General features: G+C 39.2%; 1 protein-coding gene across 12 annotated transcripts in view; it reads right to left on the bottom strand.

Annotated features, from left to right (window-relative positions):
* SCAPER (S-phase cyclin A associated protein in the ER) overlaps positions 1-23,948 on the bottom strand; it is a 151,807-nt gene that overhangs the window by 108,334 nt on the left and 19,525 nt on the right. For 11 of the 12 annotated variants that reach the window (XM_071813778.1, XM_065847607.2, XM_071813779.1 and 8 more), the window contains 6 exons: positions 22,684-22,881; positions 14,173-14,273; positions 12,707-12,823; positions 11,142-11,302; positions 1,814-2,076; positions 1,129-1,371 (listed from right to left, as the gene is read on the bottom strand). In XM_071813778.1, coding sequence (XP_071669879.1) covers positions 1,129-1,371; positions 1,814-2,076; positions 11,142-11,302; positions 12,707-12,823; positions 14,173-14,273; positions 22,684-22,881 — 1,083 coding nt within the window. The remainder of the gene's footprint in view (positions 1-1,128; positions 1,372-1,813; positions 2,077-11,141; positions 11,303-12,706; positions 12,824-14,172; positions 14,274-22,683; positions 22,882-23,948) is intronic. The other variant, XM_071813777.1, reaches the window with a different exon arrangement.

A 23,948-nucleotide genomic window follows, 5' to 3' on the forward strand; every position in this document is an offset into this window, starting at 1 on the left:
TGGACCCGCAGATGAACTGTATCCGGAAACTTTACCATAGTTAGTACAATGGAATCTCAGGTTATACTTGTTTTTCAACAGGAATGACAAGACAGTCGGGCAAGAAGGCAAACCAGAATACGCTGATTACCTTCTCCTTCTCTAACATCCAGTATTAACCAGTTCATTTCCATTCCAGCTACCAAGCAATGTGCCACAATACACTAATTGGTGTTCAAAGTAATCTAATCAGGAGAAGAAAAATGCTCACAAGAGAGACAGATCCCACCAAACTGTCAGAATACTGAACTGTTAGTAACTGAGAATCTGAAACACTGTTACTGGATGAGAGGCTAGAAATCAGCTCAAAAACCAAACGGATACTTGACTTGGAAATTACCTTGTAGGAGTGCTATTTGTAAAAGATGTTAAAGGGAAAGTGTTCTATAAGAAGACTTCCGTAAATCAGAAATTTAACCCAGTTTCACAAAAAACAACAACAACAACAAAACCCAAACCTGAAAGTATAACCTGAGTTTTCTGTAGCATTACTGCAATTCTTCACTCAGAGAACCCCAGTAAAGCAGACACACCTCAAAACCTACAGAATTCTACAGACAACACAAGACATTCTTTTTGGGAAGCCATATAAAAGCAGAATAATGATTTCACATTCATTGCTTTAGAATGGCATTCATCCAAATTGCTAGTTGTATGGGAAGACCCAAGAGAGCAGTTCAGCTGCTCTTAAAAGGCAGAAGTCTACATTTGTTTCTATCAGAATTTCGATATCTCATGTGTTTCCAGTTTGAATAATTAGCAAAAGTGGAGTGAGGACGTAAGGACAGTGACTTAAAACAATCGGTAGTGGAAGGAAATATTATGGCAAACATATTTGTAAAAGCAATGAGAACACAGTTCTTCCTCTGCAATAATGCATTTCTGTCTTTCTCGTTCAAGTTCAGACACTTTACTGTAATTACATCCTACCATTAACAGTATCCGTGCAATACATTTTTTTCTTGTTTTTTTAAATACCATACAGGCATTTCCTCTACAGCAGGCTAACAATAAACACTGTGCAACACAGAACGAGAAAATTAAGGCTTATATTTATTATTTACTCAGAAAGCTTATAAGATCTCTTACCAATCTGGCAGCACTCACATTTGAAATATCTGAGGGATCCATTTCAGTTTCAGTGGTTGCTTTTTCTGTTTGCTGCTGGTCTATACTGTCAGTGAGCAGGGAGGAAGCTTCATTAATCTGCAGTGTTTTTGAAGCGCAGTCAGTGTTTGTGAGAACTGGAGGCATCTCAGAAACTGTCTGTAAAGAATCTTCTTGCATGGATGTGCCAGTGCTCCCACTGTCCTCTGAGACGGGCGCTGGGAACTAATAAAAGACATTTGCAAAATTAATGACATGTAAGATACTGATTTTTAAAGTCACTAGCGTCAAAAGGATTTTAATAAAATACCTGGGCACCTTACAATAAGTGATGCAAATAACCCCACGTATAGGTATTTTCAGTTGCTCATAAGCTTGCAAAGGTTGAATCTTTCTACCTGAAATTTTCTATGTATGAAGTGTGCCTAATGCTGAGTGTGTGGAAGACATCAGAAACCTGCCCAACACACTGTAAAATATATGGTTCATCTCACTATTTTTAACTTGCCTATTTGTGTTAACATCTTAATGTGTTTCCATAAATGTAACTAAGTAATCATGACTTTTAAATGCCTTTCCAAACTGGCTAGTTAGACAACACTATCTTTAGAAAATGCTCTAAAGTTGCAAGATTTGAGTTTAGAAAGCAGTTCGAAATTGTACTGACCTGAGTTCTTTCAGTAAGAGGACCTTCAGACTGATGGAAAGGTTCTTTCTGTATGGGTTCCGTGCTTTTGGAGGCACCGCTGTCAGGGAGAGAACTCCCATGCTTATTCTCCAGTGGTGGTGAAATGATGTTTTCTTTGTCACTGTCACCTTTGGACTTAAGTGATTCTGCAACTACAGGAGTTTTTGTTGCCAAAGCTGTGGATCGAGATCGAACGGGCCTTCCACGCTGAACTGTTTCCCAGCCCTCTGCATCCTTTCGGTCTACATAAAAAATAAACCACGCCATTCTAAGAGAGGGAGACTTATAAATAGAAGTCTTATAAACAACTATTTTATTACAGTATTACAAATGTCATATGATAAAAACGTTGTCTTTAAAAATCAGTATCTTTAAGAAAAGCAGGGCTATTGTTTTTGCAAACACTGAACAACTCTATGCATGGGACCAGTTCTGTCACTTCAAGAAGCTACTCATACACAAAATAATGTGAAAAACGGTAACAGATAATTAAGCTTTTCATGCCTGTGTTCCTACTTCACAAGATGGTAAAGCTCAACAAAGCACCCACACTCTTACTCTTCTTTGTAGCAACAGTAACACCAGAGGCCTTTTGTCAAAATGAAAATCTCTGCCAGTACAGATGTAATTGCACATCTTAGCATGGAAAGCATTGTCCTGAATGTGGCTTACTATTCTTACAGAAATGTTTTCTTTACTTTTTGCCATCCGTTTCATTCTGATAATAAAAATACACTAATCAGTGTCAGCTTTCGGAAAATTTCTTTTCCTGGATTCCAGGAAATAGCAAAACATTGCAAGAGTGCGACGGTAAACTGTAGGAGAAAATACAAGAGTAGTTTTCTTCAATTTACTTTGATGACTAAATAGCTGTTAAATACAACTTGCTGATCAACATTTCTGATATCGAATCTTGGTACATATCTGAAAAGCCTTCAAAGTTACACTGGTCTGCCTAATGTATCAGGTGGTAAGTGTGATCACATTTCTAGAATATCACGGTGAAGCCCTTTCTCCATATTTAACGTATCTGTGGCCAGAAATTCATACCAGCAGATAATTTCCCCTACATCCTGAAAGGACTAATTATTTTGAGGCATGACGGTACAGCTCACAAGTGTGAAAGCTAAGTTCACGTGTCTATTTGCTGAACAAAAGTTCTTGCAAAAAACTCAAGACCTATGTGCAATATTTTCCAATATACCTTTGGCATAAGTTATTTTTAGGATCATTCAAATAAAAGCAAGAGAAGGGTGTCAGAGATTATTTCTACCTGGAGCAGTAAAGAACCAAAAAAACCCACTAAACTGCCTGCTTTACAGAGGGAAAAATCTAGGATAGAACTTGTATAACAGAATTCATTCCCTGGGTATTTCTAAAGCTTTTACTAACAAAGATGGTCTTGTAGCACAGGTATAAAGATCAGAGCTCAAACATTAAAATTTAACATAAATATGAATAGGAATAAATATGAGTATACTGGGTTGTCAAAAAAGGTAATTCGAAACACTCAAGGGTGGTGAGCAAACTGAATGATTTGCATATTATGATGAATTGCACCATATCAACTTAAAGGTTGGCTTAAAACCTGCATTTCTAGAGATCTGATTTTTAAAAGCAAAATATAAAGTGATTTAAAAAATATGAAAGTGTGATGCTCTTAAAAAATACCACCCGCTTTCAGCAGGACCACACAATGGTCAGGTTACAGGAAGTGACCCACCATTATGGACTGCCGGTAACATCTATACGCAGGTCAACACACCCGTAGGGTGAGGAGAGACCAAAGTATTTCTTCTTCCTGTCAAAATATATATGTTTATTTTAAAGCAATTTACACTACATAAAAAGGACCTCTCAACAAAAATTTGCACGGTCAAAAAATCCTTGAGTCTTTTTAGGTTTCTCCCCAGGGCAACTCTAAAACAAGGACAGGAATCCCGATACCCACACTGTGACTAGAAGTGCTCTACTACAAAGCACTGCAGCGGCACAGCCATAGGACTATGAATAAAAATGCCCATTATTTTAGGTAAAAGATAAGAAAGTGGTACCAACCAGACTAAACTACCTTTAGGTGGTCTTGAACTGATGTTCAACATCAGCAGCAATCAGGAAACTGGAAATGAGCCTAAACTACAACTACTAAAGGCACTTTCATGATTTGCTACCCATGGTATGCAGCATTTTGCAAACATTAAGTGCTCATTTAACTATGGGGTTCTTCTAACACCTCAGGATGAAACATGGCAGCCTAGACCAATGGCTGGTGTAAATCCTGAGTTAGCAGTGACGGTAGCAGGACTGTACTGACATCTTAGTTGAGCAGCTCATGCAATAGCTGTTTTTAAAATAGAATTACAGAATCACAGAATCACAAAATGTCAGGGATTGGAAGGGACCTCGAAAGCTCATCCCGTTCAATCCCCCTGCCAGAGCAGGAACACCCAGATGAGGTTACACAGGGAGGCACCCAGGCAGGTTTTGAATGTCTGCAGAGTAGGAGACTCCAGAACCCCCCTGGGCAGCCTGGGCCAGTGCTCTGTCACCCTCACTGAGAAGAAGTTTCTTCTCAAATTTAAGTGGAACCTCTTGTGTTCCAGTTTGAACCCATTACCCCTTGTCCTATCACTGGTTGTCACCAAGAAGAGCCTGGCTCCATCCTCCTGACACTCACCCTTTATATATCTGTAAACACGAGTGAGGTCACCCCTCAGTCTCCTCTTCTCCAAGCCAAAGAGCCCCAGCTCCCTCAGCCTTTCCTCATAAGGGAGATGCTCCACTCCCTTCAGCATCTTAATCATAACATATAATTGTTCACGAACCTTAGCAATACTGATAATATGACAGACGCAAAAAGGTAATTTGATATTTTACTGTTGAAACTGTTCTACTCCAGAAAATGCACTACATGCTTTAAAGTAAAAAAAAATCCAAAACTTTGTGTGAATGACTATAGCTGATCTCTTCAGATTACTGACGGTAACGAGAGACAGCACACCTCTGCAAAAGGCCTTTCTATGTTCGCTCCCCCTGCGTGCACTTGCACATGCTTCAGTGTGCACCACTGATCAGAGAGGGGAATGGCAGTCAAAAAGATATAGATTTTTTTACCACAGACTTTGCATTTAACCCCTGTAAGCGACTTTGGCTTTGTTTTCATTTCTTCATATTTACATGGAAAAAAATATTATTACCTACAGGACCAAGTGATCTAAACCTGTTATTACCCTCTCAGAGACACTCTTATCTCCAACAATACTCCAGGGAATGAGGTTTTAATTCTGCAAGAATCACAAACAGATGTACTGCAGAAAGCTTCAGGCACACAGGCTGTGCAGGGTAATGTCCTGCATTACAAGGGACAACAAGGGCTGCCGAGGCCCCTTGGATCCCATAGCTGCTCCTACCCCGCCAACTCTTCTAATTGGTAGGACCACAAAGATTTTGTTCTATACAGCTTATGACAAAATTTGGCCAAGAAATTTCCCTGGCAAGTAATATACAGACAACCAAGAGACTGTTCAGGAGACTGCTGAAATCAAACAAAAAATCTCCATTGCTTTACTGCAGCGGATTTTTGGATTGCGATTCCTGTCGCTTGTCATTTGCAAAACAAGATTGTTGCAAGATTTCACTTCTACTTGTTCCAAAACTTAAAGTCGGCTCTTACATAAGGCATCTTTTCTACATTAAAAAAGATCAGGAGATACCCTTTAGTAGTATCTACTACCTAAAGATCATTTTCCTAGCATCTAGATAATAAGATATATTAATCTTATATATATATATATATATATATTAATAACTGTACTAATATCTTGTAACATATTTTACTAACAACTTTACTAATATCTACTGAAGTTAGTTCTACCAAAAAAATAGATATATCCTTGCCTGCCTTGCCCAGCTGCTTCCATGTTTCATCACATATTTCTTAGTACTCTAATATGATAGAATCAGAATAAAATTATTCAGAGCATAGCAAAGCCATAACCTCACTTACTACAGTAAGAATGAATCTTTTAGCAAAAGCCATACATGTTTAATTTTTAATTTGTATTTGTTAACTATCAGATTCATAATTATTACTCAAGATTCACACAATTAATTTAACAGCACAGAAATACTTGTGTCTGAAAGAATGCTGTTTAATGAATTCTTTTAATACAAAACATTTTTAATGCTAACATGCAGATTGTTGAAATATTTGGAATCAATTTAACAGTTTTATGCTGACAACTAGCTCTGCACAAGAAGTTAGTTTTCATTTTAATTCACTTATCACTTTAGTATTTAATCATTTCCGGGCACATTTTTAACAAAAAGTATGCAAAGCTAATACATTCACCGACGTTAGATCACATAGTTCCTAACCTAAAGCCAAGTTAATACTCAGCAGAGCATCACCCTTCCTCACTTTTTTCCCCTGTGTCTGGAACTCTTTTCACACAGCCCAGCAGCCATCTCCACATGCTATGTATCACATCCTGAGTTTGATTACTCCCCGAGTTTTCTTAATGAATAATTCATTTGACTACCCTGATCATTCTCTAGTGTCATTTGAACCTCCCTGTCCCTGCTTGCTCTTGTATTACATGGCAGTGACAAGCCATCTGTCATCTTGAGGCCCTCAGAGCCACCAGGGCCTGACTCTTTCCAAGCTACTCCGTCTGGAAGAACTGGCCAAGCAACCTCACTGGCAACACCAATAAAACACATCTAGGCAAGTATTTGCAAAACTCTTAGGAGTTCTACCTCAGGAGATGTGTGTCCCTTCTTAAAAATTCACTTGTAAGTAATATCCTACCAAAGCCTATTTTTCCTTCAGCCCCAATTTTCCTTAAAATCTAAAGTAGTATTACTCTATCTGAGAAGCCCGTTGGAAAACTATGACTACTTGAGAATCTGGAAGCAAATCTAGAACTATGAACTCAGCCGAAACACAGTTACAGGGCAGAAGACAAGAAAACCAGAACAAGAGAAAACAAAACAAGAGAGAAAATGCAGTGGTGCAAGAAGTTGTAAACTTAGAAACCGTAACAAGAGATGGTGAGTTAATAGGCAAGACTTCAATGAGAGATGTTAATTGTCAGACTACTTTTAATAGGCACTTACAAATATCAAAGAAAAAAAAAAAGTAAAAAAAAGAGAATTAATGTAAAATTTTCAATAGAAATTGTGCTTAAGAATTTGACAACCCAGTCAGGAGTAAACTGTCCTTTGCTGCCTGTGATTTGTTCTCAATCTGCAGAAGTTCCACATGCTGCCACAGATCAGCTGGCAGTTTAGCTGAGACCAAACCAGGACAGTTACTTTAGAGGACTGTATGTCCTGCAAAGTCTGACGTCTTAGCTACATTACAATCAATACGTATTCACAGCTGCAGACACGAGCAATTAATACAAGAAAGATAATAACAATTATTAATAAAACTAGATTTCAAGTGTGGCAAGAGAAGACAACATCTGATATTTCTGAGAAGTTTACATGATTACTTCCCTTTCTCCTAAGTTACGGACAAATAATAAACAATTATTCTAACTGAAAGCACCTACTTCCAGTCCTAATACACACCCTAAACTTGTATTATCTACCTCACCTCTCACCAAGAGTACCTGCAAATCAACTGCATGTGAGGCTATTGCCTCTCTGTACTACTGCCACTAAACCTCTCTTTGCTCTTGCCACAAACCGGGCAGAGAATAAGAATGGGCTACATTTCGTAGTGTAGAAAACATACAAGCATGACAGAAAACAATTATCTTTTTAAAATATTCATTAAAATATTCAAGGTAACAGGAAGTTTAATGAGGGAAACGAGATAAGATGATTTAACCTCATTTAATTGTGCATCCAGAAAAAAAATACTAAAGAAACATCTGGAAAAATAATGCAATCCCTAAGGACATATTTAATTAAATTTGGAAATTCCATCAACCATGAAACAGATACAGTATCATAGCACCCGTCCACTTCACAGCACCATGGTGAGACCTAAAGATAATGCTGTTGGAAATCTCCAGAGAAAGAGTTTTAAGGAAATCTTTTTACTGTAAGCCCCTGCTGGGCTTTTAGGGGGCAAGAGAGCATTGGGGGGTGCCAGGAGGAATCCCCCCTCCCCTAACAGCTGGGAGTGCATTAGCTGGGGGGCAGGCAGAGCAGATGATACACAAGTCTCATATCTGCTTGAATAATGCATGTGAAGAGCCTTTGTGACTCCCTTTGCATTAGCTTCACAGATCCTCTTGTGCTCCAACCGGTGAGGTTAATTTGATTTTACCAAAGTGATTCTAGCCTCCACACAAAGCACAACATGCTCTTAAAGAGAATTTGATTTGTTAAACACATTACAATTCAGACATGAGAAAATCATTGAAATTCTCCAATGTTGAATGCCAGAGATAATAGATTCTAAAGAGTAAACAAAGCCTCTAGAATGAATGACTTATTTCTTAAAATGAAATGTTTCAAGTCTGAATTGCATAGTACATTTGATTTTGAAAATTACTGAACACTTATAGGTCAGTATTACAGGACCTAAATGGTTTCACTCTTTTTGGAGCTCATCAGCTGGAGGTAACGGCCAACATGGCACAACACTGATTCTTCAGCACTTTAAATGCTTAAAACCAGTGTCTTTGTTTTCATTTTAGCCTCTTACAGCTATGTTATCCATATGGAAGTGCAGATCACATGAGTCCCTAATAAAGGTATTTTAATAACAGCTTGGAGTCTGTCACTTTAATACGAGCAATAATCAACAGAAAACAGTTTCATTATGAACAGCTTCAACTACTGGCAAAAATTAAAAGTGGAATTACACCTTCAGTTACAGTGTTGGAAACTCAGCCAACTGCTGTTCTCTAATCAGCTCACTGCAACTACATACAGCAAGATATTCCCTCACATAAGGAGCACCAATCAATTCCCATTCAAACAACCACTTTTAGAGTATGGGTTTGATTGTTTTTTTCTAAGCACATGAACCCACGTGCTACTGAACTCACTTATGTTAAACTGCAAGACATTTGGACCAGGTATCAGAGTTCCATAATACACCACAAATCTCTAAATCACTATATGTGACTTCTACTACTCCTAGATTGAAAGTACAACTATCTCAAATTAATACATGTTCTTTGAGTAATTTTCCTTTAAAAAAATTATGAACATTTCTTTGAAATTTCTTTCAGAACATCCATTTTTACATCCTGCCTGCTGTTTTTGCAGGGACCACACATGAAAAAAATAAATGGAAAAAATGCACCTCTGAACACAATCTCAGGGTTCCAGGGTGTGCAAAGAAACTAACTTTGTAAACTAAATGGTGAAGTTTTTTTAGGTCTACAATTTAAAAAATCTCTTCTGTAAAAAAAGACCCTGCATCAAGCATTCTCCAAGGAAGGTAACTCCTCTTTCACAGACTCTTGGACATGTATTACTCTTTATATTGTTCAACCACTCCAAATTGCAGCCAGTGGGATTGTCAGTGGGTGAGCACAGACCTTTCATTTCTCAGGGTGTTATGTACCAGTATTTTAACAGATCAAATTCTAGTTAGTGGAAATACAGTGGAATGTTTCCTACACACAAAACCACAACTTTGTCTCAAACTTAAGTATTACAATTTAAGGCTGCATTAAACTTGTATGTCCATAGTTAATTTAAACACTGTATCTTCACAGAATCACAGAATGTTAGGGATTGGAAGGGACCTCGAAAACTCATCTAGTCCAATCCCCCTGCCGGAGCAGGAACACCCAGATGAGGTTACACAGGAAGGTGTCCAAGTGGGTTTTGAATGTCTCCAGAGAAGGAGACTCCACAATGTCCCTGGGCAGCCTCACTGAGAAGAAGTTTCTTCTCAAATTTAAGTGGAACCTTTTGTGCTCCAGTTTGAACCCATTATCCCTTGTCCTATCACTGATTGTCACTGAGAAGAGCCTGGCTCCATCCTCTTGACACTCACCCTTTATATATCTGTAAACATTAGTGAGGTCACCCCTCAGTCTCCTCTTCTCCAAGCTGAAGAGCCCCAGCTCCCTCAGCCTTTCCTCACACAGGAGATGCTCCACTCCCTTCATCATCTTTGTTGCCCTGTGCTGGACTCTCTCCAGCAGTTCCCTGTCCTTCTGGAACTGAGGGGCCAGAACTGGACACAATATTCCAGGTGTGGTCTCCCCAGGGCAGAGCAGAGGGGCAGGAGAACCTCTCTGACCTACTGACCATCCCCCTTCTAATCCACCCCAGGTACCATTGGCCTTCCCAGCCACAAGGGCACAATGCTGGCTCATTGTCATCCTGCTGTCCAGCAGGACCCCCAGGTCCCTTTCCCCTACACTGCTCTCTAATAGGTCATTCCCCAACTTATACTGGAACCTGGGGTTATTACTACCCAGATGCAAGACTCTGCACCTGCCCTTGTTATATTTCATTCAATTTTTCCCTGCCCAGCTCTCCAGCCTGTCCAGGTCTCTGGATGGCAGCACAGCCTTCTGGCGTGTCAGCCACTCCTCCCAGTTTGGTGTCATCAGCAAACTTGCTGATAGTGCACTCTGTTCCCTCATCCAAATCATTGATGAATATATTGAATAATATAGGCCCCAGGACTGACCCCTGAGGCACTCCACTAGATACTGGCCTCAACTGGACTCTGCCCATTGACCATGACTCTCTGGCTTCTTCCCTTCAGCCAGTTCACAGTCCACCTCACTACCCAGTCCCTCAGTTCAGCTGTGAGAATGCTGTGGGAGACTGTGTCAAATGCCTTACTCAAGTCAAGGTAGATCATGTCCATCATCCATCCATCTTGTTATGTTCTCATAAAAGTCCATGAGGTTGGTCAAGCATGACTTCCTCTTGGTGAAGCCATGGTGACTGCCCCTAATGACTCAAGGCCTTGAAATCTTTTTTCATTCCCCTCAGACTACGGGATGCAGTTTCCTCCCCACCTGTCTGGAAGATCAGCAGCGGGCAGTAGTCCATTGGGTGCACCAGGTTGGGGAGCATCCTGGTGATGGCCCTGATCTGGGCTCCAGGTAGACTGCACACTTCCCTACAATGAGGGTCAACTCTGCAGACTGGGCCCTCTATCCCTCTGAGAAGGGAATTGCCTACTACAATTACCCTTCTTTCTTTCTTATCTGAGGCGGTCTTGAGGTGTGGGGTCAACTGCCTCTTTTTATGTGACCTCCTTTTTGGAAAAGTAGACTTACTTTTGTTTTGAAAATAGGTCATCACACTCTCAACTAACTTTAGACCACACAGGTCATGAAAATAACTTAAGGCACTTAAAGAGACTTGCCATTTTTCCGTGATGACTTCTGTGCTGGAGGTGGCAGACAGGTTTGTGCTGTTGTGAGCTCAGGACTGGCAGCTTTTGTTCCATGATTGGCTTTCACCTTATCAGCCCAACTGACACCAGAAGGAGCCAGGCGCGTTGCAGAAATTGTCACTGCGGGGTTCCTAAAGGAAAGGCACAGCTCTTTTAGTGTCTCATCAAATGACAAAACAGCTCACAAGGAAACATTATCAGGACACTCTCCTCTTAATCTTGGCATTCAATGAGTTTTAAAAAGTTAAATTTATAGTTCTTGAACAGTAAAACCTCAGTAAGACTTCTCATCAGCAAAAATCCCTAAAAATCCAAATAATGAAAAAAAGTCAATCTAACCACAGAAACAACGATGCAGCAATTGATCAGCAGGTGGGCTGGTTTTGTGGGGGTTTTTGTTTCTATTAGGTAACTACCTTGATACTTTATTACATATTCACAGTCACAGGAGAGTCAGAAGAAGACAGAAAACAGTGCTACAAGCTTTACAACACTGATTAAAACAGCCCAACAAATCCAGCTGCCTCATTAGCTAAAGAACAAAGAAGTGGAGATCTTGAAAGTTTCAAACAAATGTGTAGGAAAAACCCCTATAACTACACTGTTCACTTACTCTAAGCCAGTAGGATGCCAATTTGTTGTTACTTCCTATTTTTATGAAGGCACTCAAAAATTCCTATCAGGAATAATTCCATAAGTTATAAAAATGTGGCTAGTTGGCCTGTTTGGTTTTTTGATCCTATGGGGATGCAATGCCATTCCATGTGACGAAACCAGGAAGTCAAGCCTCATCCCCTGTCTTCGATGGCTCCATTCAGCCATTAGACCTCTATTGAGGACATTGCAACCACTTATAAAACTGAGTAGTATGTGCTCTCAACCCCAACAAACATGAATGAACTAAAAAAACATGTCCTGAGAAAACTGGACACACACACATGCTCTCCAGAACTGAAACAGCACCAGCCAGTGCTGCTCCAAAACGGTGTTTAAACACATTTTTGCCAAACTGCTTTCAAACAGCGATTTTCATTTCAACAAGTAAAAGATGCTTTACTGTGGTATATAACATGCTCTCTATTTAAACTAGTAGCAGTTTTGCTGTTCATCAGAATCATAGTCATCTCACTTAGCATTCCCTCTTTTTGACCTACATTTCCTTTTGCACACTCAGCTGGCCATTCACATTGCACACACTGGCAATTTTAAAATTGCAATTACAGACATTTTGACCTTTGTTTTGTAGTAGGAAGAGAGTGTTAAGCAGATAACATGAAATACATTAATTGTATTTTCTCTTCATGTCAATGACCATTCACTAAATGTATAATGAAGAAAGTAAAAACTTAAGTCCTTGGTAGGATTTTCTTTTACAGACCACTTGCTTTTCTTTCATGAATGCACATAATCGCATATATAACTTAATGACCAGCAAAACAACACATTGATCACTACTGAAAAATAGCATATTCACAAACTCTGCTTCAAATGAATCCTTATTTTAGCTTTAATAAACTCATCATCTGGTTTCATACCCAAAATTTAAACTTCTTCGAGCATTTGATGTCACACTAATTCTATCTGTTGACGGACTTGGAATCACATGGCGTCCAGGAGACATTTTCTTTACTTCCCAAGCTAATGAAGTAGGTCTGCAAATTCAGGAAAGGAAAGTTAAAAAATAGAATTTGCAATAATAATTATTTCTCTATCACCTTAAAGTAAAAAGAGCACCAACAAATGCTGTAAAATATTAATGAATGCTGCTAAATCTAATCATACATCTCAGCCATTGTTTCTACACCAACTCCAAACCAGATTAGCCAGACCCATATCAAAACCAATGTGTACTCTCAAGACCACAATGGTTATTTAGAACATCAGTGTGGGACCAAACATCAAACCAACCAGTTAAAAGGAAAGGATTGGAGTAGGACTGGAAATATCCCTAGTTCCAGTGACAATAACAATACACATCAAAGGTCACAACCGTTTAAAGTACCCTCAGTTTTCCTATCCTGTGTAAGAGAGCACTGAAAACAGTCTAAATGCTGCTTTGGTTAATATAGGTATCAAATATCTCCAGTACATTAAAAAAAAAAAAATTACAACTAACCAAATATATCACCATCTACTCCTCTTTTTATTCTACTGACATACCAAACCTTGTCAGCAATAACATTTACTGATAAATGTATACTTGCAAAGATAGTTGAACAGGCTGATTTATGTTAACTGACACTAACATCAAATGTTCTCCTCCAAACAGTCATAGTTTGAGGTGGAAGCCAGGGTAGCAGTTTCATTATGCATCTCACCGAAGCTGATGCTATTTTCTTTTTCGTTTTTAACTCTTGCCCCTGAAGCTACCTGATTGCCTGAAAATTACATTGGCAATTAACAACAAAATCAAACTTAGAGCACCTGGTGCTGGTGAAGACAGATTCAGAAAAGCACTTACATACATTATTTTTTAACTGGTGGCAGTACTAGTAGCAGGATTAACAACCTACGATCAACTCATACAATGAGTTTGTCACATTGGCTCTACTTTTTTCTCTGCCTAGGTAGATGAGTGATTGAAAGCACAAACAAAGGAAAACAGAAGAACCAGAGTGTACCATTCCACACATACTACAGGTCTCCCATCTTCTACGAGCACAAATTACAGCAGCGAAACCTGACTTCTCATTTACCTCTCAAAGCTAAAACTTAGGCACCCAGGCACAAATTCAACACTAGGCACAAACTGTAGTGACATAATGTTTTACCTCTCTGACACAATACTTCCAAACCCTTTACCATTTCACTCACAGCACTACCAGGGAGGATAAAATCCCCTCATGTCCTCACACCAATTGTGCCCCAGAAGAAAATTTCCTTCCTGACACTCCAGAGCATATATTAAAATTGGATCTATTTGCTAAATCTCTGCCACAAAATGAAATTTACAATGAGACACTGTTGGATGTAGATTAAAAAAATAAATAAATCGAATTACCTGCTTTGAGCATCAGCTTTTTCTAGCTTCTCCTGCAGCTGTATCCAGTCAATCAGTGCTTTGAAGTCCCTTACGTAGTTATCAAGCATCATCAGGACTTCCTAAAAAACAACCATTACATTGACTTTTTAAAACACAATCCCCCTGCTTCAATAAAGGAACTGAAAAGAAGTAGTAAATGTACTGGTCTGTAGTGCTCTCACCAAACGTAAGACCAAGAAAAACCCTGAAACCAAAAAAGCGCAGACAGTTAAGATTTTTATGCGAACAAACACTAAAACATTTATCCTGTTGAAAGATGGGCACGTTTTCCAAGGTCTCTGCAAGCACCTATATCTAAAGACAAAATATCAAAACTTGGCAAAAAAGTAATTCCTAACATACATGAGTAATATTGTTTCATAATTTTTTTGTCAGGGCTGTTATCTTTTAAAATACACTAGACATACTCCATCAAATAAGCAAAATTGTCTGTAAAACCTGCTAGACCTGTGGGAGACTAAAAACATCATGATTAATCTGTTAGTGGAGTAAAAACACGGAAAGCTACACAAAGGCAACTGCATCGGATAGAGGGAATTCCTTCTGCAGAATCCAGGGATCCCTGCATTAGTAAAAACAGGTAAATAGGGATCCTGCAGTCTTTGCTCAGGCAATAATGCCACTTTTTCACAGCAAAGCAGAGCAAAAGACCAGGTCATTAAACTCCTAGCTTTGTTTCCTGAGCAAACTATAGTTATCTACTGTTGCTGGTAGGAAAGGAGCAATTCTTTACCCTGCAGGGAGCTAGGAAATCACTTACATTCCACATATGAACTCAAAAATAATTTACTACATGTGATAAAAAACAGACAGATCATCAGAGCCATCAGGCATAAGGCACTTTCTCAGCAGAGCTGACTGTCACCCACCAAAGCTCATTAACTTCTACAGGAGATAGTTTGAGCTCACGTCAATCCGAAATAGAAGCTTCCATAACTACTCTTTCAAAGGCAAGATAAATGTACAGTGTACACTGTGATGACAACATGCTGACAATAGTAAAAGCCCAGAAATAAAGCTTGAAATCTATGAAAACTTACACCAGGTTCACATGCAGAGTTTGAAACAGAGACATAATTTCTGTTATAAGGAAAAATGCTGACGACAAAGTGTTGCCGTTTCGCAAATTCTTTCCTATGTCAAAGTCATTCATGGTTGGTATTAAGAGAAATGTTCTGCTCAAAGCAAATAATTATTACCTAGAAATGTTTTGCAAACAGTTATAAATGCAAATGTGTTGGTTCTTAAGTGTTTAACTACAAATTTTAAGAGTAAAACTTTTAACACTGAAAACAGTAAAAAACACTCTACTACAGCTCAGGAAACTACTGTACATTTTTGTAACGTCACATCCCATTCATCTTTACTTTTAATTGTCCTTTTAATAGAAAAAGGACCTCTAATGTACGCAAAATTATATAGATGCTTATTCATTTTGTTTAACACAAATGCAAGTTTGAAAATCAGCTTCACGTAAGTGTCCTTTGAACTAGTACACATGACAGATCTGGAGCATATGCTGGTTGTTATATGGGAAAAGTCACAAGAAAGTCAAACGCAAGGGAAATCAAAGAGAATACCAGTGCTGATGTCAATGTTGTTCTTTGTTTTGAAACACTCCATAAAAAAAGCTAACAAAAATCTTTCTGGCAAGGCAGTTGGTTTACAGCACCAAAGTAATTTGTACGCAAAGTCTGCTACAAGAAATGAACAAGTCAAGTATTTCAGCCGGTTCTTTTTTCAGTTTCACTAATAAAATTTCAGCTTTCTAATTCAATTCATGTCCATTTAGGTTAGCCCATACTTAGTTGTGCTGACTGTTACTAACAATAAGGGCATAGAAAGCAAAATTTAATTCTGAATCATTTGCTTTTCAAGTCTGCCACTGAGATATTGCTCAGGGAAAAAAAATAAATCAATCTGAATATGAGTTATATTTCTGAAGCTAGTTGGCACAGGAAAGAGAATACAATAAATGGCTTAACCTATTTTAAGGAATGTTTAGCTACACATTATCAGAAATGATCAGAGCAGAACCACGCAGCTGTAACCCAAGTCATGTTTTACGAACAAGGGAATACAAACAAGACAAGCAGCTGGAGCGGCCCCATACTCACTGATGCACATCTTTCTCCCTAAAGCTATGAGGGCCATTTTGTCAAGCAGGATGAAGAAGAACAAAAGTGGCTCTGAAAGCGCCGTTACAGGCATCCAGATAACTACATATAGATGTACAGCTAAAATTACCAATTAGTTTACCAATTGGCTGCAACGGATTCGATTGGTTTGTAATTAATTCTGGTTCCTGGCGCGTACGGCAGGAGGGTTGGCGCCATCCCTTTGTCCTGCTGACACACAACACCGGCGGGCAGGGCCCTGGGGTCCCGGCCATCAATACAGCTCTGCAGCTCACCTACGGTACTGCAGGTAGCAGATATACCCTCTGGTGCTGAAGCAGTGGAAACTTGTACCACTTGAGAAGGTGCTGACAAAAAGGAACCTTTATGGGGTAGAATACAGCTGCACTAGAGTCAAAACAATTTGAAATCCCATTATTTTTCAAGGTCATATCCATCCCATACGATTTTTAAGGAGCCAGTTCAAACTGAAAAAGAAAGCAATACTGTTAAAAATCAACACTTAAAGGAAAATCAGTGACATAAAACTAAAGCCACTACAATACAGCTGTTTCTTTCTCCCCTCCATCATTCTGATCAAGAGTCTCACACATCAAACCCACACATTCAACCCCAGGTTCCAGTATAAGTTGGGGAATGACCTATTAGAGAGCAGTGTAGGGGAAAGGGACCTGGGGGTCCTGGGGACAGCAGGATGACCATGAGCCAGCATTGTGCCCTTGTGGCCAGAAAGGTCAATGGTATCCTGGGGTGGGTTGGAAGGGGGGTGGTCAGTAGGTCAGAGAGGTTCTCCTGCCCCTCTACTCTGTCCTGGGGAGACCACACCTGGAATATTGTGTCCAGTTTTGGGCCCCTCAGTTCCAGAAGGACAGGAAACTGCTGGAGAGAGTCCAGCGTAGGGCAACAAAGATGCTGAAGGGAGCGGAGCATCTCCCGTGTGAGGAAAGGCTGAGGGAGCTGGGGCTCTGGAGCTTGGAGGAGACTGAGGGGTGACCTCATTAATGTTTACAGATAGATAAAGGGTGAGTGTCAGGAGGATGGAGCCAGGCTCTTCTCGGTGACAACCAGTGATAGGACAAGGGGTAATGGGTTCAAACTGCAACACAAGAGGTTCCACTTAAATTTGAGAAGAAACTTCTTCTCAGTGAGGGTGACAGAACACTGGCCCAGGCTGCCCAGGGAGGTTTGTGGAGTCTCCTTCTCTGCAGACATTCAAACCCGCCTGGACACCGTACTGTGGAACCTCAGCTGGGTGTTCCTGCTCCGGCAGGGGGACTGGACTGGATGAGCTTTCAAGGTCTCTTCCAATCCCTGACATTCGGTGATTCTGTGGTTTGTAGCACTGTGAAGAAATACGCGAAATTCACATATATAACAAATCACCTCTCCCAAAGAGCCCTAAGTACCAAACTATGTTTTTTTCCTCACTGGAACAGGGTACTTTGCACATTTGCAAAACTGAAAAGAAAAAAAATCAGAACTTATCGTCAAAAAATAAGTTGAATGGGCAGAGTTGAATTGGCTCTTATCAGTGAAAATAAGATCAAGGTCCAGTTTGGATCAACTTGACCATCATACTGAATTATTGCAAGTTTCCTTTTCACTGAAGTTAAGAAAACTTTGGTTTTGCTACCTTCAGCTCCAACACATATAGAAACTGCTTTATTTTCTTGGCTGTCTCAAAAGCCAATTATAACCAGTGTGGAGACCATGGGTCTCGCTCTGCCTGCATAGACTGAAATCGTTAGAATCAGCACCGCCAGAACCAAAACCAGCCTCATAAGGCATTCTCAGCAAGAGACACTAACGAAACACGTTCCCCTCTCCTTCTGGGAGCTCTTCAACGTGCTCAGACTCTCCCACAGGCACCACCCTGACAGGAAAACCTTCACTAAAGTTGTTTCAGCTGCTTCTTTCATGTAATAGCATCACGCAACATGCAAAATCTTTTAAGTGAAAGGCTTTATCCACCTCTTTTGAGTATCTTGTGCCGTCTATGAGAATCAGAAGAATAGAACTTCATTGCTGAATTTTCCATTTTATAAGAGGGAATATGAATCTTAGGTAAAATGAAACTGTTTTTACTGAATTAAAGTAGACTGATTTAGGAATATATCTACAAGCTTTACAAACATGGAGAGAAACTACCCTTGCCAAAACCTTGTAGAAATATACCAGTAAGCAATGCTGGGTGGAAAGATAAGAGTTTGTACAAGCATTAAGAAATGCTAAACAGCAAGTTAAAAAGCATATGGAACTACATTTTTACATAATAAAATTCAGATTTTTTGCAAGCTAAAAAACAGCTGAAGCCATTAATTCATCCTAGGAGGAAAAAAACCCAACAAATCTAAAGGAGTTCGAGATTCTTCTAAACTTACTGTATCCTTAGCTGCTGGATCCAGCCATTCAAAGTCTATCAATAAGTTTTATATAAGCATGTGGTGTGGTTTTAGGTTTTTATTTTACATATATATATGTGTGTGTGTGTATATATATAAACTCGGTTGCTGAGGCACCTGAAGACCATAAAAGGAAAGCAGCTGAAGACACATTTCTCTGTTATATTAACCCAAACTCAATTGTCCTAAATTGACTACAGAATGTCTTCCTCCATTCACAAATAATTTGGGGCTTAATTTCTCCCAGCATACAGAAAGAGATTTAAAGGTATAACTAATTCTCATGTATAGAACACACAATTTGCATTTTGCAGTATTGAAGGTTATAGTCAAAAGTATTACAATGCATCTAATCTCTATCATTATCACACCAACTTACTTAAATACATTAAGATGATGGTGAAACTTTAGAGCCCTTTATTTTAGAAGGAATTCAACTGTGTTCATTATATCTTTATATACAAAGCATCAAAGCCATATCTATACACGACTTGAGAGTTCTCAGTTCCAAATCAATAGCAAAATACCAACTTCAGCAGTGACCAAAGCTGAGAGAAAATACACACAATCACCGATCCTCTTACACACATTTCCACTGTTTCTGTCCTTACCACAACCCCTTCGTCTGCAGTTTCAACCACAACCAGCCACTAGAGCCCTTCCCGATTTGGGAGCATCAAACATTATCTTCAGTGACAACATAATCAATAAAGCTATACCGACTTGGAAGACTATAAGAGAGCAAAAGGTACAAAGCAATAATTTAAAAAAAAAAAAAAATCTGAAGGTTTTAAATGCCAGAAGTTGTCACATTTCATTTTTACATGGGTCGTCCTCTAAGATAATCTTTATAAAACTAAAATGGTTAAATAGAACAGCACATGCCCATCTGGCCAAGCCATAAGTTTGAAGAGACATCACTTAAAGAGTTTAAATTATGGAAGCTTATGATAGCATGGATCCATCCTAATAAAAAGGATTTTTCCAAAATCCCACTTCAAACAAACAAACAAACAAAAACATTAATAGCTGAACCACTGTGGTTCCTTATATAATATTGTTTCCCACATGCGTCTAGTAATAAAAATAAAAATGGTATTTCATGAAAAGAACTAACAAGATATTCTGTCAAATGAGTTTGGAGAGTAAATAGAAAAATGTGGCAATATGAAATTCTCATCAAAATCATCTCAATTCACATTCATCCACTTTCAAGTGAGCATTTCTGTTGGTATCTCTTGTCATCTCCCTACTAGTTTCTCTGGTGCCAGAAATGACCTAAGTCCAAAAGCCTAAGAAAAGGATTATACACATTACAGACAGTATTTTCCTGCCACTGAAGCTCAACGTATTTTGCCATGCCACATCTGCACTAGCGGTATTCTACCAATGACAGGAGAATTAGGGAGATACCTCACTAGACCATACAAAATTCATATTACCCCTCGTATGATACACATATGCCTCATTCAGAGGGATAAAGTCACTTTGCACCCTCCCAGTTCTGTACTTTCGAGCAGCTGGAGCCAAGCCTGGCACAACACACAGAACATTGCTATGGCCGTCCTTCCTGCAGCACTGGACACACAAGCTGACACTAGGCCAGGAATCTAGATTCTGGTTATTGCTTTAACATTTGCAAGTAGCAAGAAAAGGCAAGACCAGAGATCTTGCAACACCTGACCAGGCACAATCAGAACAGTCAATACAAAGTATGAAACTTGGTGCTTGGGAGTCACGATAGCAACGTATATAGAACTACCAAAGCCAAGGCAATAAACCAAGTGAGTGATAAGCAAATGATTGTAATGATCAACCTAAAGGTTGAGTAAAGCTACTTTTAAAGCAGGACACAGGCCTACTACTAAGCTACATGAATTCTCAAAACAATGTCATGAGTGCTTTTCAAATATAATTTGCCAACTGAACTCTGGGTCTAAATCATTATTTTAATTTATGAACTCGTAAAGGTTGAGGTACTACAGTAAATACTTTCTATATATTCCGCAATATGAAAGCTGCACTTGGACAAGATATTTTAGTCAATGCAAGACAGCAAGCTCTAGCTGCTGGATCAAAGGTGAAGAACACTCGTGGTTTTCCCAAGAATCTGTTGTTTGTTAGCACTAATATTCCATCAAAAATTAAAACATACCTCTATACCAATGACGAGGTTGATCATTCCCTAGATGAAGCCTATGTATGTAATACCAAAAATGTTACATGCTTGTATATTAAGAGTTACGTAAAGCACTCACTTCAAAAGATGGCAGTTAGGCTACTCCACTCTGATTAGCTAGAACACATCAACAGCTTCACCACTGGTAGAAACTGGACTGTATCTGTCCACAATAACCAACCCAAAATACAGAATTGATAGAACTGAAACACTATTCGTAAAAATAATTTGCAAGACTCAACAGTTCTATACTTCATAGCTTATTTAACAGAAATTTTAGTAATTTATCAAAAGAGTAATGATTAACAGAAACCTTTAAAAGAAAATCTCACAAACAAAAGACCACAGCACAAACATATTACAGCTACTTATGTAAGGCACTTTGTTCTGCTAAGAAGAAAAGGTATTTTAAACAGCAAAAGCAATATGAGTGTCACATAAGTTTTACAACATATGACATTAAACTACCCTGTTTACTCATCTTTGTTTTTTCCACCTCTGTTTTGCAAACAAGTAACGTGATACACACAGATACACACATCACTGACAAGCGCCTCCTAAAATGAAGACTTTGCACTTAGGCTATATAATATCTTCATTCGAGAACAGATCAAGTAGCACAATTAAAATGCTGAATGACATCTAACCCCCCAAATATGTGATAATGATACAAACACGCTTCTGTTCTCTCCGTCGCAGAAGTTGAAAATGGTAATCTAATTACAATGCAAGGTTGACTGATTTTCTTAAACCAAAAAATTCTGCAGAGAAGTTTCCTGAGCAGGAAGACATTTCAGTAACAAAATGTTAAATTGTGTTAGACCAACCAGTGATTTGGAAGCCTCTAGCTACTGTTCAGTTTTCAAACCTGCTTTCAATGAAATGCATTTGTACGCTAATCTCAAAGTCAATTTGGCCGTGTCTGATTACCACAGAGAACTAGATGCATATGATAAGAAAAAAGTTTACTTAAATTGATATATGTAATTTTTTACAGTGATTACATAATCATTTCCAGAATGTGTTGAGTTTTCAGCCATGTTTAATATGAAAACCGAAGCCTTTAACATTTCTTCTATAATATATTCTCCTGCCTTCTTTTAATGCTTGTGATACATTATTTTTCTAAAGAATGAGTCATTAAATTACAATGGTCTTTCTACAGATCTACCAAAAAATCATCATAAAACATAGAACAGATGCACAAGCTGTTACAAACACAGGTTATTAGAAATTAGGAAGCGCGTCTTACAGTGGCATCCCAACCAGACACTGTTTACGCTTGACCACAAATCACTTTCCCAACACCACAGAGAGAACAGGAAGAGCAACAACTATCCCTGCAAAAAGGGAGCAATGTATAATTGAGCCACTTAATAGGAAGCAAACAAATGTGAAAAACGGTGAATCACAACAGTGCCACCTACAGTAGAGAACATTACAGGGAAGGAAAAAATATGTCAATGTTCAGCCAGAAAATTAACAAAATCAGAACTAAATAGAATTTCATACACAAATGAGATCTAACAACATTATGTACATCACTACAAGTCTTATGCAGTTATACACTGCCTGACATGAAAGCATCTTCTTACATCTGAATAAATATGCCATCAGTTTTCCTATTTACAAGCCTTCACTAAATACAAAACAAAAAGTAACATGTTTCTGAGTCTCTAATTCCTCGTTTGGCTTTTTTGTAAGGCATAAGTGCCACGTAACAACAGGGAGAGAACAGCTGCAGACTTACCTTGCATTCCACCACACTCTGATCTGATTCACATGTAACATAGATTTCATCAACTGCCCGTCTGAGATTATCAAAGAGAAATGCCCAGTATCGAGCTCGCAGATCAACCTTCCGAGGCTGTCTTGTTTTTGTTGGGCTTTTGTCAAAGTTCTTATCTCCAGCTGCTCCTGATGTTAATTTACAGTCTATGGTAGCGCTCTGAAAAAAACAAGAAAACAACAAACAGGAGTAAGGTAAGGGGCTGGGCTTCGGTGCAAAACACTTTTTTTCCACATAGAAAAAAATATGGAAACAAGAAATTTTTCACTAAAGAAGGGTATGGGATGTTCTGGCTCTTCGTACATTGGAAAGTTACTTTTCCTAATTACACACCCTATATTGCTTATTCTGCTAAGTATGTGCATCCAGAGATGAACATGGCATTTCACTAACAATCACACCAGCAAGATTCCATCACAGTTAGATTCTGTTACCAAGACATTACATACAATTTCATCATTTATAACCCTCCTTCTAACCTATGAGCATTAATGGCAGGGAAATGCTGCTGTGGCAAGTCCTTTCACAAACCACAGACAGAGAGTTCCTATAGAAAAGTCATTTCAGACCACAGGCAACATACGGTAATCAGGAACTGTAGCATAGTTTTCACAGTATCACAGTATCACAGTATGTTTGGGATTGGAAGGGACCTCAAAAGATCATCTAGTCCAATCCCCCTGCCGGAGCAGGAACGCCTAGGTGAGGTCGCACAGGAAGGTGTCCAGGCGGGCTTTGAATGTCTCCAGGGAAGGAGACTCCACAACCTCCCTGGGTAGCCTGTTCCAGTGCTCTGTTACCCTCACTGAGAAGAAGTTCTTTCTCAAATTCAAGTGGAACCTCTTGTGTTCCAGCTTGATCCCATTGCCCCTTGTCCTATCATTGTTTGCCACTGAGAAGAGCCTGACTCCATCCTCATGGCACCCACCCTTTATATATTTATAAACATTAATAAGGTCACCCCTCAGTCTCCTCTTCTCCAAACTAAAGAGCCCCAGCTCCCTCAGCCTTTCTTCATAAGGGAGATGCTCCACTCCCTTAATCATCTTTGTTGCCCTACGCTGGACCCTCTCCAGCAGTTCCCTGTCCTTCTTGAACTGAGGGGCCCAGAACTGGACACAATATTCCAGATGGGGTCTCACCAGGGCGGAGTAGAGGGGAAGGAGGACCTCTCTCGATCTACTGACCACCCCTCTTGTAATACACCCAAGGATGCCATTAGCCTT

Source organism: Patagioenas fasciata, chromosome 12, assembly GCF_037038585.1.
Source record: "Patagioenas fasciata isolate bPatFas1 chromosome 12, bPatFas1.hap1, whole genome shotgun sequence".
NCBI lineage: Eukaryota > Metazoa > Chordata > Aves > Columbiformes > Columbidae > Patagioenas > Patagioenas fasciata.